The sequence below is a fragment of the Mirounga leonina genome, unplaced genomic scaffold (assembly GCF_011800145.1).
Source record: "Mirounga leonina isolate KUSES-001 unplaced genomic scaffold, KU_Mleo_1.0 Mir_101097, whole genome shotgun sequence".
NCBI lineage: Eukaryota > Metazoa > Chordata > Mammalia > Carnivora > Phocidae > Mirounga > Mirounga leonina.
The window spans coordinates 116,598-134,614 of NW_023270062.1; the positions used below are offsets into that span (position 1 = coordinate 116,598).

The window sequence follows — 18,017 nt, forward strand, 5'->3', positions numbered from 1 at the left end:
TGACCTGACAAGTGGAATACAAGAACGCTGTTATTGCTTTGCAACATGTTAAAACAACAACAACAACAACATAGCAATTAGATGACTGAAGCTCAGTTAAAAACTTTTGGTAAGGACCACTTTCCCACCCTGTGGAACCCTGAAGTTTTGGTTTAGTCCATTATCCAGCAATTCACAGGAAGCCAGAAAGTATGTTCCTACTTTGTATTCGTATCACAAAAAAATTAAAACATTTTAAAAAGAAGACTTTAAAGCAATATTCCAGTTCTTATTCCTTACATAAAACCAGTGTTGTATACAACTCATTGTCCTTTTCTGGGGCTGTTTGGACAAACATTCCCTTTAGGAGAAGGAAATCTAGCCTTTTTTTTAAGGCATTATTTGTTGTTCTTTAAGTTTCACTCATTATTACTTTGTTTTCATGCTTATCTCCTCCAGCATTTCTTGAAGATCTCTATGCTTTTTCTTATAATCCCAAATCCTCAAAAGAGATGAGTGAAAATGGGTGGAAATTGATTGACCCAATATCAGACTTTGGGCGTATGGGAATACCCAACAGATACTGGACCATAACAGATGCCAACAGAAACTATGAGGTAATTTTGTCATTGTTGTTTTCCTTTTGATCCATTTAATCAAGACAGAAGAATATCAGCAAACAAGCTTTTGGAAAAGGAAAAATCACTCATAATCTCTTCTTTTTATTTAACGTTCAGCCATTCAACAAACATTTATTAAGTACCTACTGCACCTAAGACACTGAGTCAGAGTTCTCATAGTCTAAAGCATAGGGTGCTATGGGAGCATAGATGAAGGATATGGAATTCAGACTAGGAAGCCAAAAACAGCCTGATGCTTTGGGGAATAGTCTGGAGAAAAAAATCTATCCTAATTTATACAGGGAGAGAAGGAAGAAGGTCAGGAAATGAAGCCACATCATGAAGAGCTTCGTGGCCAAATTAACAAATCTGAACATTATCCTGAAGACAGGAGCCACTAGAGTATTTTAATCTAGTAAAGAATGTGAGTGTATTTGTATTTTAGGAAGATAACTTTGGTATTGGTGTGGAGAATTGGTTTGCTGGAGCTAAGAATGCAGGAGAATGATATGAGAAGTGATGAGAACCTGAACTAAGGCAATAACTATAGATGGAGAGGAGGAGATGGTTTTAAGAGATAGGTGGTAAAATTGAAAGAACCTGGTGACAGATTAATGTGGCTGGGATAAAGAGGGAGGAAACCTGCATCTCAGATGCATCCCAGGTTTCTGGTTTAGGTGACCAAGGTAATGGATATGTTAGCCAAGATAAACAACTTAAGAAGAGGGACACATGGTGTCTTCAGTTTTAGATTTGAGTTCAGGGTGATTAAAAGATACCACGTATTTGAGTCTGGATCTCAAGAGCGAGCTCTGGGCCAAAATAGAGGTCTGGGAATGTGTTGGGGTTCCCCAAGACCATCCCTCAGGTTTAGTGATTTACTAGGACTCACTGGACTCAACATATCGTCATGCTTGTGGCTGTGATTTATTATAGCAAAAGAATAGAAAACAAACTCATCAAAGGGAAAACACGCAAAGTCCAGAGAAAACCAGGCATGGGCTTCAGAATTCTCTCCCAGTAATCACATAAGACATGCTTAATTTCTCTAGCAACAAACTGTGACAATATGTGAAAAATGTTATTTACTAGGGAAGCTCATTGGAGAATTAGTGCGCAGGATATTGGGGGCTGGTCAAATAGGCACTGTCTGCCTAGTGTATACCAAAGTCCCAGATGCCCAGAAGGAAAGCAAGTGCTCAGCATAGCATAAAACACATAATTTGTACAAACAGTTTAGGCACAGTGAGTCAGTCTTATCAGTTAGGGAATGGTGGGAACACTTCCAGAATCCAAGTTCCCAGGCACCAGCCAAGGTCCATCCTTGCAAACAGGCCTTTAGAAGGATAGTAGTCAGACCTTTAATGATAACTTTTCTGCACAAGTGTTTAAGTAGTTTCTATGAATTGTTGGATCTTTATTTCCAGCATTTTATTATTATAAAAAGACAGTAATTGTAATGCCTTTCTAGTAACACAGTTTTGAATATCCACTAGATATGAGGATTGATGAGCTGTCACTTAGCAGGGCCATCTGTGAGGTGGCTTGTTAGAGTCATAATTGACAGGAATAAGTAGAAATGAGGTGAATTCTTTCCAGTTCAAATATGTGTCTAAGTTGCCCAAATGAGGTCTGAAATATCTATGTTGGTACCTTAAATACATGTCGCCTTCTGAGTTGAAATGGAAGCTCCATTTATTTCTGTTTGCTTGACCCACTTCTCGAAAGTCTAAGTCCAGCTAAGAGCATGGGTAGAGAACTTTTTCTCTTTCAAATGTGCTGCATTCCAAGAACATTGACTTCAGTGAGTTACATAGAGCATTCTTGATCTGATCCACCTGGAACATTTTTTTGCCTATTCATATTTTTATTTGTTTGATCCATTGTCAAACGTTTGAGTGTGTCCTTTACTTAGAGGGGTGATTAGAATTAATTTGGCAATGTCAGGTCTGTGCTGTTACAATATTTTTTCACAGTCTCTTTAGAAAGATAATTTGGCAACTCCTAAAAGCTAAGAAGTTTGAGAAAATATATCATTCTTTTTATAAAGTAAGTGTACCTAAAATGTCAGCACTTCCACCCCCAGACTAGTATTTTAAAGACCCTCAAGGCAAGCATACTAGGAATCAGAATACATTTTAAGAAAGAGTAAATCATGTTTCTTCCTTCTCCACCTGTCTGCCTTATATTTGAATCTATCTATCCATTTTTATTATTTTTATTTATTTTTTCAGTCTATTTTTAAAATTTTACTTGTTTACAATATACATTGTTTGATAGGCAAGTGTAGGAATTTCAAGGTAGGGTTGTGTGTGTATTTCTACATATGATGTTTGGTATTCTAAAGGTAAATTTTGTTCTTATATGTCTCAAAACCTTCCTTTCTAGAAAATAATAGCATACTTGGAAGAACTTTATACTAAGAATATTTTTGTTCCTATTTCTGAGGAATGATGATTCTAGATGATAAATGCCAGACAGCTAATGCTTGAATGATTGCTGTTCCAAACTGTTGCTAGCAAGTACAAAATGTAAAAAAGAAAATGAGTTTTTAAAAATTTATTTTCTTTTAGGTATGCAGTACCTACCCTCCTGAAATAGTGGTTCCTAAATCTGTTACCCTGGGAACAGTGGTTGGAAGTTCAAAGTTCAGAAGTGAAGAAGGCTTACCTGTGCTCTCCTGCCTCTACAAAGAGAACAATGTGAGTTGAGCATACTTCTCTCATGAAAACTAAACTTGGCTCTAGAAGACTGGGGGTTAAGTCCCATCACTGCCACTTACTAGCTGTGTGACCTCAAGCAAGTTACTACTCTGAAATTTAGTACTTCTGAAGATTTTTAAATGGGTCACATAAGGGGAAAATATATGTGTACTTTATAAATTTTAGTGTTATGCACATGGCAAGTGGCATTTAGTGTGTTTATTTGTTTCTTTCCTTCTCTGCAGGCTCCAGTTTGATGGGAAGTTATTGAATGATAGGAAGCTAGTTGTATGATAGGATATTTTGGGACTGTGCCTCCTACTAGAACACAGATGTTCTTGATTGTTTCTCACTACTTTTCATATAATTTAAGCTAGTAAGAACAAGCACTTTACTCCTCTGAGTCCCCTTCTGTAGGAAAGGATAATAGTTCTTGCTTCTTGTGGTCACTCTGAGGTCTAGAGTTAAACAAGGTCAAGTTCTCAAATAGGCAACTATTCAAGTGCTAAAGAGTATAGTAATACAAATGGGTGTCTTTGTGTCAAACCATCAAAGTAAGAAGGCTACTAAAAAAAAACACACTAAAGTGTAATGCAGTCCATTAACTAATTATTACCACACATACTTGCTAAATAGCTATGTTGTTTTTATATTGATTCTTTTTTTTTTTTTAAAGATTTATTTGACAGAGAGACACAGCGAGAGAGGGAACATAAGCAGGGGGAGTGGGAGAGGGAGAAGCAGGCCTCCCGCAGAGCAGGGAGCCTGATGCGGGGCTCGATCCCAGGACCCTGGGACCACGACCTGAGCCGAAGGCAGACGCTTAACGACTGAGCCACCCAGGTGCCCCTCTTTTTTTTTTTTTTAATATTGAAATGGCTTGAAACAGACCAGCCCACTGATTTCTCATTAACTCTGGAAATGAGTGATCCTTGTTCCCTTAAGATTGTCTTGATCTTTGTTTTATCTTGAATTCTGTTGCCACTGCCTCTGGCTTATGGGTGATATTACTGGGACTGTAAAAAGCAGGACAGTTCCAGAAAAAAATGCTAGCCTAATATATATTGAGAATAGAATTTTATTAAGGAAACACTCATGATGTGATTTTCTGATAGTCTGGATTTCCCAAGACTTGATTGGGAATATTAGCCATTAGAAGAACAGACTATTCTGAATAGCAGTTTATGGTAACACAGCCCACATGGCCAGGAGAAGCAGGAAGCTGAGCCCAAGGTCAGTGACATGCTTGGGCTTCAGAGCTACATCTGTTTTTGCTTCACTCTCCTCAGATGGCTCATCCTCTTCCTCTATTCACCAAAGCTTAAATCAAGCAGGATTTTGAACACCTGTGCATGGGATCAAACAACTGACATGTGTTTTTTTTCCTTACAGGCTGCCATTTGCTGTTGTAGCCAGACTTTGTCTGGATTATATACTCGCTGTGTTGATGATGAACTCTTGCTAAAGGCCATTAGCCAAACAAACCCAGGGAGCCAATTTATGTTTGTTGTAGACACAAGGCCAAAGGTATCTATCAATGATCTTTCTGACATTTCTACTTCCCTTATCTCGCAATTCTCCTACTCACATGTCAAATTTTGCAGCATTATTGGGAAAGTTAGTTTTGTATATATGGGGTTATTGTGTCAGACATTGTGTAAAATCATTTGAGCAAAACTTTTTGAGCATATGAGCTTATTTTATTTTTTATTATGTTATGTTAGTCACCATACAGTACTTCATTAGTTTTCGATGTAGTATTCCCTGAGTCATTGTTTGTGTATAACACCCAGTGCTCCTTGCAATACATGCCCTCCTTAATACCCATCACTGGCCTAACCCATCCCTCTACCCCCCTCCCCTCTGAGCTCCTTTTATTTTGGACTCTCACTGTCAAGCAAGACTGAGAAAGTACTTTGAAAAATGTAGATTTGCAACCTCCAGAATTTGTGACTTCTGAGTTGAATGACCTGGAGGTTCTTTGACATACCCTCATCTTTTTTTTTTCAGATTTTGTTTAAATTGTAGTTAGTTAACATACACTGCAATATTGGTTTCAGGAAGAGAATTCAGTGGTTCAACACTTACATATAACACCCAGTGCTCATCATAACAAGTGCTGTCCTTAACATCCATCCCCCATCTAGCCCATTCCCCACCCACCTCCCTCCATCACCCCTCAGTTTGTTCTGTATCATAAAGAGTCTCTTATAGTTTGTTTCCTTCTCTCATTTTCCCCCTCCCATATGTTCATCTGTTTTGTTTCTTAAATTCCACATATGTGAGATCATATGGTATTTGTCTTTGACTGATTTCACCTAGCATAGTACACTGTAGCTCCATCCACATTTTTGCAAATGGCAAGATTTCATTCTCTTTTATGGTTGAGTAATATTCCATTGTATGTATATAACTCATCTTCTTTATCCATTGATCAGTCAGTCGATGGACATTTGGGCTCTCTCCAGTTTGGCTGTTGTGGACATTGCTGCTATAAACATCAGGGTGCATGTATCCTTTCACATCTGTATTTTTGTATCCTATGGATGAATAGCTAGTAGTGCATTTGCTGGATTATAGGGTAGCTCTATTTTTAACATTTTGAGGAACCTCCAAACTATTCTCCAGAGTGGCTGCACCAGTTTGCATTCCCACCAAGAGTGCAAGAGGGTTCCCCTTTCTCCACATCCTAGCCAATATCTATTGTTTCTTATGTTGTTAATTTTAGCCGTTCTGACAGGTGTGAGGTGGTATCTCATTGTGCTTTTGATTTGTATTTCCCTGATGATGAGAGATGTTGACTGTCTTTTCATGTGTCTGTTAGCCATCTTGATGTCTTCTTTGGAAAAATTTCTATTCATGTCTTCTGCTCATTTTTTAACTGAATTATTTGTTTCTTGGGTGTTGAGTTGGTAAGTTCTTTATAAATATTGGATGCTAACGTTTTATCAGATATGTCATTTGCCCATTCCATAGGCTGCCTTTTAGTTTTGTTGATTGTTGCCTTCACTGTGCAAAAGCTTTTTATCTTGAGGTAGGCCTGTATTACTATGTACTTCACTCTTATGACTGCTTTTGCTGCATCCCAAAGGTTTTAGAACATCATGTTTTCATTTTCATTTGGATCCATGTGTTTTTAAATTTTTTCTTTAATTTTCTGATTGACCCATTCATTGTTTAGTAACATGTTCTTTAACCTCTATGTATTTGTGGTATTTCCAAATTTCTTCTGGTTGACTTCTAGTTTCATAGCTTTGTGGTCAAGAAATATGCATGGCATGATCTCATTCTTTTTTGTACTTGTTGAAGCCGGATTTTTGACCTAGCATGTGATCTATTCTGGAGAATGTCCCATGTGTACTTGAAAATAATGTGTATTTTGCTGCTTTAGGATAGAATGTTCTGAATTTATCTGTTAAGTCCATCTGGTCCAGTGTGTCATTCAAAGCCATTGTTTCCTTGTTGATTTTCTGCTTAGATGATCTTTCCATTGCTGTAAGTGGCATGTGTTAAAGTACCCTATTATTATTGCATTATTATCAATGGGTTCCTTATGTTTGTTATTGGTTGTTTTATATATTTGGGTGCTCCCATGTTGAGGGCTTGACAATATTGACAATTGTTAGATCTTCTTGTTGGAGAGTCCCCTTTATTATGATATAGTGCCCTTCCTCATCTCTTGGTATAGTCTTTGGTTTAAACTCTAGCATGTCTGATATAAGTATTGCTACTCTGGCTTTCTTTTGACTTCCATTTGCATGGTAAATATTTCTCTATGCCCTCACTTTAAATCTGCAGGTGTCTTTATGTCAAAAATGAGTCTCTTGGAGCCAGCATATAGATGGGTCTTGTTTTTTAATCCATTCTGACACACTATGTCTTTTGATTAGAACATTTAGTCTATTTACATTCAGAGTAATTATTGATAGATATGTATTTAGGGCCATTTAATTACTTATTTTGTTGTTTCTGAGGATTTTCTCTGTCCCATTGTAGTCTTTGTCACTTTTGGATTTCTTTCCCTCTAAAAGAATCCCCTTTAATATTTCTTGCAGGGGTGGTTTAGTGGTCATGAACTCCTTTATTGATTGATCGATTGATTGACTCTCTGGGAAACTCTTGATCTCTCCTTCTCTTCTGAATGATAGCCTTGCTGGATAGAGTTTTCTTGGCTGCATATTTTCCCATTCAGCTTGTTGAATAAATCATACCATTTTCCTCTAGCTTGCCAAGTTTCTGCTTAGAAATCTGTAGCTAGCCTTATGGGTCTTCTAAGTTAGGGTCTTCTTAGCCTGCTGGTTTTAGGAATTATTTCAATAGCATTAATTTTGCAAAATTAATTACTGTATGTCTTGGTGTTGGCCTGCTTTTGATCATTTTGATGGTAGTTCTCTGTGCCTACTGGATATGGATGTCTGTTTCTTTCCCCATGTTAGGGAAGTTTTCAGATACTGTTTACTTAAATTTTCTGCCCCATTTTCTCTCTCTTCTTCTGGGATTCCTATAATATGAATGTTATTACATTTCATGGGAGGCTCTGCATTCTCAAAGTCTGTTTTCATACTGCATAGTTCTGCTTTCTCTTTTGTGCAGCTTCATTATTTTCCATTATTTTGTCCTTATATCATTTCTTCATTCCTCTTCTTCCAGGCTTGTGTTCATTGAATGAAGCCTGTTTGAATCTCAGTTATTGGATTTTTCATTTCATTTTTTTCTTTTTAATTTTTTTTTCTTTACATTCAGTTTAATTAACGTATACTGTATTATTAGTTTCAGAGGTAGAATGTAGTCATTCCTCAGTTGCATACAATCCACTGCTCATTGCTTCAAGTGCCCTCCTTAATGCCCATCACCCAGTTACACCATTCCCCCACCCACTTCCCAACCAACAACTCTTGTTTGTTTCATAGAGTTAAGAGTCTCTTATGATTTGACTCTCTCTCTGTTTTCATCTCATTTTATTTTTCCTTCCCTTCTCCTGTGTTCATCTGTTTTGTTTCTTAAATTCCACATCTGAGTGAAATCATATGGTATTTGTCTTTCTTTGACTGGCTTATTTCGCTTAGCATAATACCTTCTAGCTCCATCCACGTCATTGCAAATGGCAAGATTTCATTCTTTTTATGGCTGAGTAATATTTCATTGTAAATATATATCACATCTTCTTTATCCATTCATCTGTTGATGGACATCTCAGTTCTTTCCATGTTTTGGCTATTGTGGACATTGCTGCTATAAACACAGTGCCCCTTGAAATCACTGTGTTTGTATCCTTTGGATAAATACCTAGGAAGTGTAATTGCTGGATCATAGGGTAGCTCTATTTTTAACTTTTTGAGGAACATTCATACTGTTTTCCAGATTGGCTGCACCTGTTTGCATTCCCACCAACAGTTTAAGAGGGTTCCCCTTTCTCCACATCTTCACTCACATCTGTTTTCCTGACTTGTTAATTTTAGCCATTCTGACTGGTGTGATGTGATATCTCATTGTGGTTTTGATTTGTATTTCCCTGATGAGTGATGTTGAGCATTTTTTCATGTGTCTGTTGGCCATTTGTATGTCTTCTTTGGAGAAATATCTGTTCATGTCTTCTGCCCATTTCTTGACTGGATTTTTTTGTTTGTTTGTTTTGGGTATTGAGTTTGGTTCTTTATAGATTTTGGATACTAGCCTTTTATCTGATAAGACATTTGCAAATATCTTCTCCCATTTGTAGCTTGCCTTTTAGTTTTGTAGCCTGTTTCCCTTGCCGTGCAAAAGCTTTTTATCTTGATGAAGTTCCAGTAGTTCATTTTTGAATTTGTTTCCCTTGTCTTTGGAGACATGTCTAGCAAGAAGTTGTTGTAGCCTAGGTCAAAGGGGTTACTGCCTGTGTTCTCTAGGATTTTGATGGATTCCTGTCTCACATTGAGGTCTCTCATCCATTTTGAGTTTATTTTTGTGTATGATAGAAGAAAATAGTCTGGTTTCTGCATGTGGCTGTCCAGTTTTCCCAACACCACTTTTTGAAAAGACTGTCTTTTTCCCATTGAATATTCTTTGCTGCTTTGTCAAAGATTAGTTTACCATAGATTTGAAGGCCCATTTCTGGGTTCTCTATTCAATTCCATTGGTCTATGTGTCTGTTTTTGTGCCAGTATCATACTGTCTTGATGCTGACAGCTTTGTAATACAGCTTGATATCTATAGTTGTGATGCCTCCAGCTTTGGTTTTCTTTATTAACATTACTTGGTCTTTTATAGTTCCATACAATTTAGGATTTTTTGTTCCAGGTCTGTGAAAAATGCTGATGGTATTTGATAGGGATTGCATTGAATGTGTAGATTGCTTTTGGTAGCATAGACATTTTCACATTATTTGTCCTTCCAATCCATGAGCATGGAATGTTTTTCCATTTCTTTGTGTCTTCCTCAATTTCTTTCATAATTGATATGTAGTTTTCAGACTAAGGATCTTTTGCCTCTTTCAATTCTTTTATTTCTAGGTATTTTATGGATTTTGGTGCAATTGTTAATGGGATCGTTTCCTTGATTTCTCATTCTTCTGCTTCATTGTTAGTGTACAAAAATGCAACTGACTTCTGTGCATTGATTTTATATCCTACCACTTTGCTGAATTCCTGTATCAGTTCTAGCAATTTTTGGGTGGAGTCTTTTGTGTTTACTACATAGAGTACCATGTTGACTGTGAGGAGTGAAAGTCTGACCTTTTTTTTTTTGCTGGTTTTGATGCCTTTTATTTGTTTTTGTTTTCTGATTGCGGCAGCTAGGATATCCAGTACTATGTAGAAAAACAGTGGTGAGAGTAGACATCCTTGTCATATTCCTGACCTTAGGGGAAAAGTTCTTAGTTTTTCTCCATTGATGATGATATTTGCTGTGGGTCTTTTGTATATGGGCTCTTATGATTTTTTTTTAAAGATTTAATTTATTTATTTGAGAGAGAGAGAATGAGAGAGAGCACATGAGAGGGGTTTGGGTCAGAGGGAGAAGCAGACTCCCTGCCGAGCAGGGAGCCTGATGCGGGACTCGATCCCGGGACTCCAGGATCATGACCTGAGCTGAAGGCAGTCGCTTAACCACCTGAGCCACCCAGGCGCCCTCTTATAATTTTGAGGTATGTTTCCTCTATCAGTACTTGGCAGATAGTTTTTGTCAAGAAAGGATGCTGTATTTTGTCAGATGCTTTTTCTGCTTCTATTGAGAGGATTATATGGTTCTTATCATTTCTTTATTAATGTGGTGTGTCAGATGGATTGATTTGCTAATGTTGAACCACCCCTGCAGCCCAAGAATAAATCCCACTTGGTCATGGTAAATAATCCTTTTGATGTATTGTTGGATCCTATTAGCTAGTTACTTGGTGAGAATTTTTGCGTTCATGTTCATCAGGGATATTGGTTTGTAATTCTCCTTTTTGGTGGGGTCTTTGTTTGGTTTTGGGGTCAAGGCAATGCTGGTGTCATAGAATGAGTTTGAAAGTTTTCCTTCCATTTCTATTTTTTGAAATAGTTTGAGAAGAATAGATATTAATTCTTTAAATGTTTGGTAGAATTCCTCTGGGAAGCCATCTGACCCTGGAGTCTAGTTTGTTGGGAAATTTTTGATTACTGATTCAATTTCTTTGCTGGTTATAGGCCTGTTCAGGTTTTCTATTTCTTACTCTTTCTGTTTTGGTAGTTCATGTTTCTTTTTTTTTTTTTTTTTAAAGATTTTATTTATTTGACAGAGAAAGACACAGCGAGAGAGGGAACACGAACGGGGAGTGGGAGAGGGAGAAGCAGACTCCCTGCTGAGCAGGGAGCCTGATGCGGGACTCAATCCCGGGACTCCAGGATCATGACCTGAGCCGAAGGCACTCTCTTAACCAACTGAGCCACCCAGGCGCCTGGTAGTTTATGTTTCTAAGAATGTGTCTACTTCTTTCAGATTGCCCAATTTTTTGGCATATATTTGCTCATAACATTCTCTGATAGTTTTTTTTTTTTTTTCCCCTTTGGTGTTGTTTGGGATCTCTCCTTTTTCATTCAAGATTTTATTTATTTGCGTCCTTTCTCTTTTGTTTTTGATATGTCTGGATTGGGGTTTATTAATCTTACTAATTCTTTCAAAGAACTACTTCCTAGTTCATTGATCTACTGTTTTTTTTTTTATTTCTATATCATTGATTTTTGCTCTAATCTTTATTATTTCCCTTCTCCTGCTGGATTTATGCTTTATTTGCTGTTCTTTTTCCAGCTCCCTTAAGTGTAAGGTTAGGTTCTGTATGTGAGACTTTTCTTGTTTCTTTAGAAAGGCCTGTATTGCTATATATTTCCATCTTAGGACCACCTTTGCTGCATCCCAAAGGTTTTCAACTATCATGTTTTCATTTTCATTTGATTCCATGTATTTTTTAAATTCTTTAATTTTGTGTTTGAATAATTCATTCTTTAGTAGTATGCTCTTTATTATCCATGTGATGTGGTCCTTCCAAATTTTTTCTTGTGGTTGACTTCAAGTTTTATAGCATTGTTCTCTGAAAATATGCATGGTATAATCTCAGTCTTTTTGTACTGGTTGTGACTTGATTTGTGACACAGTGTGTGATCTATTCTGGGGAATGTTCCATGTACATTTGAGAAGAATGTGTATTTTGCTGCTTTAGAAATGCTCTGAATATACTGTTAAGTCCATCAGGTCCAGTGTGTCATTCAGAATGCTTGTTTCCTTGTTCATCTTCTGCTTAGATGATCTGTCCTTTCCCATGAATGTGGTGTTAATGTTCTCTACTATTATTGTATTATTATCAATGAGTTTTTTTAACATCATTGTAAATTGGTTTATATATTTGGGAGCGCCCAAGTTAGGGGCATAAATATTTACAATTGTTAGATCTTCTTGTTGGATAGACACTTTTATTATGATAATAGTGTCCTTCTTCATCTCTTATTATAGTTTTTGGTTTAAAATCTAGTTTGTCTGATATATGGATGTCTACTCCAGCTTTCTTTTGATGTCCATTGGCATGATAAATGTTTCTCCATCCCCCTTACTTTCAATCTGGAGGTGTCTTTGGGTCTAAAATAAGTCTCTTATAAGCATCATATCCATGGGTGTTGTTTTCTTTTTAATCCATTTTGATACCTTATGACTTTCGATTGGAGTATTTAGTCCCTTTAGAGTCAGAGTAATTATTGAAAAATATGAATTTGAGTTCACTGTTCCTGTAGATTGTTTTTCTTCCTTTGTGGTCTTTGTTACTTTTGGCCTCTGCCTTCGTTCAGAGGATCCCCTTTAATATTTCCTGCAGAGCTTTTTTAGTGTTCCCAAATTCCTTTTGTTTTTGTTTGTCCTGAAAACTGTTTATTTCTTTTTCTCTTCTGAATGACATCCTTGCTGGGTAAAGTATTCTTGGCTGTGTATTTTTCCCATTTAGCACACTGAGTAAATCATGCCAATCCATTCTGGCCTGCCAGATCTCTGTGGACAGTTCTGCTGCCAGCTTTATGTGTCTTCCCTTTTAGGTTAAGGACCTCTTGTCCTCAGCTTCTTTTAGTATTTTCTCTTTATCTTTGAAATTTGCAAGCTTCTCTATAATATGTTGAAGTTGACCTATTTTTGTTGATTTTGAGGGTGTTTCTCTGTGCCTCCTGGACTTGAATGCCTGTTTCCCTCCCTGGATTAGGGAAGTTCTCAGCTGTAATTTGTTCAAATAAACCTTCTGCCCCTTTCTCCCATTCCTCATCTTCTGCGACCCATATTATCTGGATGATATTTCACTTTATGAAATCACTGAGTTCTCTAAGTCTCCCTTCTTGATCTAATAAGTTTTCTTTCTTCTTTTCAACTTCCTTATTTTGCATCATTTTTATCTTCTATATTACTGATTCTTTCTTCTGTTTCGTTCATCCTCTTTTTTATGGCCTCCACTTGGGCTGCATCTCAGTTATCACATTTTTAATTTCAACCTCACTAGATTTAATTCTTTTATTTGTACAGTGAGGGCTTCTCTAGTGTCTTCTATGCTTTTTTCAAGCCCAGCTAGTATCTTTATAATTGCTGTTTTAAATTCTAGTTCAGACATCTTACTTATATCCATTTTGATTGAACCCCTGGCAGTGAGTACTACCTCCTCTTCATCTTTTGGGGTGAATTTCTCTGTCTTATCATTTTGTCCAGAAAAGAAAGGAAGAAGAAAAAAGAAAAACAATGACAACAACAACAACAAAACTTCAGCATGTATCCTGGTGAATGCTGTGTACATTGTGCTGTTGCATTTTGGCTGCTCTTTTCCACTGGTCCATTCTCTACAGAGTTCCTCCTTCTTGTGGTGGGGAGTAACTAGCTTTTCTTCGTTTTGTTTGTCAAGATAAGCCTGTAAAAGAAAACAGAAAAGACAAGAGGAAAAAAAAAAGCCTGATCCAAGACAAGAGAAAAGGTAAAGGATCAAAAATGCAAACAAAGAGACAAACAGAAAACTATAAGCCTGATCTGAAAAATAAGAGAGAGAAACAAGTAAATGAACAAATGAACAAAAAATTATAAACCTGATACCAAGAAAAAAGATAGTGAAAAAAATAAAAAAATATATAAAATAAAACATAAAAAATAAAAAAAATATATGAAATAGAAAAATAAAAAATTAAAAAAAATAAGAGAAAAAAAAGCAAGCCTGGTCCTATTTCTACCAGAAGCTAATGTTTTGGAGCACTCTTTAATCAGTAGACTTGGTACATGTGGGGGCCTGTGGTGGGTCTTCTGAAGGAGAGGCCTGCTGGACTGGTTCACAAGCTGACTTGCCCTTGTAATGATGCCCCTGCCATGTGCAGGGGGGCTGGGTTCAGTGTAGGGGACTCCAGCCTCCACTGGAGGCACTGAATTTCTCTGTTAAATCCAGCTGTGCTGCTGGGTGGTAGGGAGGGAAGGTTGGTGGAGGAGGAAGAGTATGGTGTCACCCCACCCACTCGTCCCTGGGGAGGAGAACTCTTGGTCACTGCTGTTCAGGAGGCCCTCTCAGAAAAGTGAACAATCTCCTATGTCCCGGGTTTTCATCAGTTCCCTGCCCATAGCTGATCTGTGCCCCAGCCATAAGCATGCCCAGAGCCAAAGATCTCCTGTATTTTGTCTCTGGCCAGTCACTGGGATTCAGAAATTTTTAAAGGGCTGGCAAGGTACAGGGCCACTCACCTCACCTGGAGGAGAACCTCACGGCATACCCAGCACTGTCTGTTTCCTGAGAAGCAGTCGCACAGTGCATGCACAGAGGCTAGAGTTTATAGTAAGGCTCAGTGAAAAGCTGGAACCAGGTTATCAGCCATCTGCATGTGACTTAGACCCCTATAGCATTCTGAGAAACACAGTCGTACAGAGGCTTGAATCTACTGTGGCAGACAGCAGAAAAGCAGCGTCCAGGTTATCTGCAGTCTGCAGGTCTCTGCTCTCTGTTCATTTATGTCACAGAAAAGCAGCTGCTCTGCATGCACACAAAGGCTTAAGTCTATTGTGGCCCACAGATAAAAATTTTTAAGAGGTTTTCTGCCCTCTATGCACACCTCTGACCCTGCTGTTGAGTGCCACTCAATGGCTTCTGGCTGGCCTTTTGTCCTTGGAGAGGCAAAATATGCTCTTCCAAATGTACTCTGGGAAGGGGTGCCATCTCTCCCTGTGCGAGCCAGGGGATCTCCCCACTGTGGCTTATTGTTCAATCCCTACCCACTGCACTCTTGACCACTTGTTCCTTCTCCCTTATTTTGCTCCGCAAAAAGGGTTCCTTCCCTCTTGTGGCTGCACAGCTTTCGTCTCCCCCAGTTCATGGCTCTGAAACTCACATCTGCCAAGTTCTCTCCCTCCAACTGTGCAGATTATTTTCTTAGTCCTCAGATCATATTCCTAGTTGTTTAAAATACTTGGATGTTGATCTAGCCATGTTTGAAGGACGAGGCAAGTTCAGGGTCCCCCTACTACCTTGCCATCTTAACCCATTCTCCCTGGATTTTTCATTTCTGAATGATTGTTTTTTAACTCTTTTATCTCCGTAGTAAGGGTCTCACTGAAGTCTTCCATTGTTTTTTCAAGCCCGTTGTGTATCCTTAGGATTGTTGCTTTTATCTCTCCATCAGGCATGTTACTTCTATCTCTTTTGCTTAGATCTCTGGCCTTGACCTTATCTTGTTCTTTCATTTGGGATGAATTCCTCTGTCTTGGCATTTTATCTACATCTCTGCCTTCTTGTCTATGCTAGAAGAGCCTCTTATGTTTCTTGCTTCTGAGAGTAATGGCTTTATGAAGAAGATGTCATATAGTTTACAGGGCCTGGCAGATCAGCAAGTGTCTCTGTTGTGTGTTACATGTGCTCTTCTGTTGTGTTTTGGTTGGTCTGTTCTTCAGACCTGTCATCTGTTAAGGCTCTTCTTGCCTGCAATGGGCAGTGTTTGATCTTTGGCCAGAATGTGTGCTTGTTAAATTAGACCTGACACTACTTACACTGGAACTGAAGCCCTGTAGAACTCTGTGGTTTGGAGAGGTGGTATGGGCAGGGTTTTCTGCTTGTTTTATGGGGGAGGGGCCTGCCATGCTGGGACTGAGGCAAGTTTGACACAGAAGGGCAGTCACTCCAGAGCACAGTGGTGTGGGACTCCGTGTAAGCAAGTTAGGCAGCCAATTGTTGGGGCTGTGCCTCCTCCTGCAGGTGGCTCTGTGTTTATGCTGAGGGGCTGGGAAGGAAATGGTGCCGCCAGCTACTTTGTCCCAGGATATGCGTCTCTGAATGCTGCCTCATAGGGACACATTTCAAGATGAATGACTAATTTCCTCCTGTTGCCCCAGACATTCTTCAGATTGGTGTTTCCACCTCACCTGCTTGGGACAATGCCATCTGTGTTCTATCCCAGCTAAGCTTGCTCACCTTTAAAACTCTAGTCTTTAATCTCTGCTTGTTGCACAGACTCATGAAAATTAGACCCTCTTGTTTGTCTAGCCAATAACTTTGGATAAGGAATCTCCTCTTGCATTCCTCTATGTGTTCCTCTCTCTCTCTCCCTCCCCCTGCTTTATGTGACCATGGCTCCCTACCCTCTTCAGCACCTGTGATCCATTCTCCCCTAAACCATGTCTCTGCACTTCCTACCTTCTTCACTGTGGACTCATCTCTCCCTTTAGTTGTAGTGTTTGTTCTGTCAGTATTTAGGTTGATTTCTGTGGTGTTTAGGATGATTTTATAGTTCCTGTTCTGTTCATGGGATGAGATGAGCCTAGGGTCCTCCTCCTCCTCTGCCATCTCATCTGCTACCTCAGAGGTTTCATTGTTAATTAGTAATTGCTAAGTTGATTTAGATCTCAGTGTAAGACAGGTACTGTGGCTTCAGAGTTTATCAGTTGGATGCAAATGAAACCACATAGTGTTAGACAGTTGTCTGCCTCATTTTATGGATCTTACACTAACCATTCTATAGAGCTACCTAGGATTGACCAGGCTCAGGGGAGAAAATTAGTTTCCTTTCTGCTCAGGCACCATCCTTCATTTTCTCAGGCATTTGCTGCCTTGCTTCAACCATAAATATCTGACATTCTGGGATTAGGAAAAGGTTAACCAAATCTGTATCTTTCATCAAGATTAAATAATCTTAATGTAGTAAAAAGAAACATTACCAAGCTTTTAAGAAACTAAAAGATTGGTGCCTTTTGTCCAAACCCAAGACCAAAAAGCCCTTTATCTGCAGGTCCTTTTTTCCCTCTCTCAGAAGGTTTAGAAATATCTAGCAACCCAACTAGATCTATACTTTAATAGAAACTGTGTTATAATGACAAAGTTACATTTTTAGGAGTCAGACAAACCTGTGATCAAATCTTGTTTTCAGCCCTTATTTATATGATCCTGGTTTAAAGTGGTTCACCTCTTTCAGCCTATTTTCTTTTCTTTTTATTTCATGGTAAAAATAGTAATATATATTTTTAATTCATAGTTACATATGCACATAACAATCAAATATTTTCAACAATGTTAGGAAAAATAGCAATTTCATACTGCCCTCCTGTTTCTCCCTGTTTGACAAACCAACTGATTTCCTCTCTTATACACAATTACTTCATATTTACCTTCATGTCCAAAATACCATGTGTTCTTTTTTTTTTTTTTTTAAGATTTTATTTATTTATTTGACAGAGAGACACAGCGAGAGAGAGAACACAAGAAGGGGCAGAGGGAGAGGGAGAAGCAGGCTTCCTGTGGAGCAGGGAGCCTGATGGAGGGCTCGATCCCAGGACCCCGGGATCATGACCCGAGCGGAAGGCAGACGCTTAACGACTGAGCCACCCAGGCGCCCCTAAAATAGCATGAGTTCTTATTCTTTATTTTTGCTTTTCCAAGGTTTGCTATTCTTTTTTATAATTTTTAAAAATTTTAATTATGTTATGTTAGTCACCATACATCATTAGTTTTTGATGTGGTGATCCATGATCCATTGTTTTCATATAACACCCAGTGTTCCATGCAGTACGTGCCCTCCTTAATACCCATCACCAGGCTAACCAATCCACCTTCCCCCCTCCCCTCTAAAACCCTGTTTCTTTCGCAGAGTCCATAGTCTCTCATGGTTCATGTCTCTGTCCGATTTCACTCCCTTCCTTTTTTCCTTCCTTCCCCTAATGTCCTCCATGCTATTCCATATGTTCCACAAATAAGTGAAACCATATGATAATTGACTTTCTCTGCATCACTTATTTCACTTAGCAT

The 18,017-nt window shown here is 38.4% G+C and overlaps 1 protein-coding gene across 1 annotated transcript in view; it reads left to right on the top strand.

Annotated features, from left to right (window-relative positions):
- The window catches only part of MTMR8 (myotubularin related protein 8), a 228,838-nt gene that overhangs the window by 77,517 nt on the left and 133,304 nt on the right, over positions 1-18,017 (top strand). Inside the window, 3 exon segments of the mRNA XM_035004437.1 lie at positions 439-596; positions 3,173-3,301; positions 4,694-4,828. Of these exon segments, the coding sequence (XP_034860328.1) occupies positions 439-596; positions 3,173-3,301; positions 4,694-4,828 (422 nt within the window).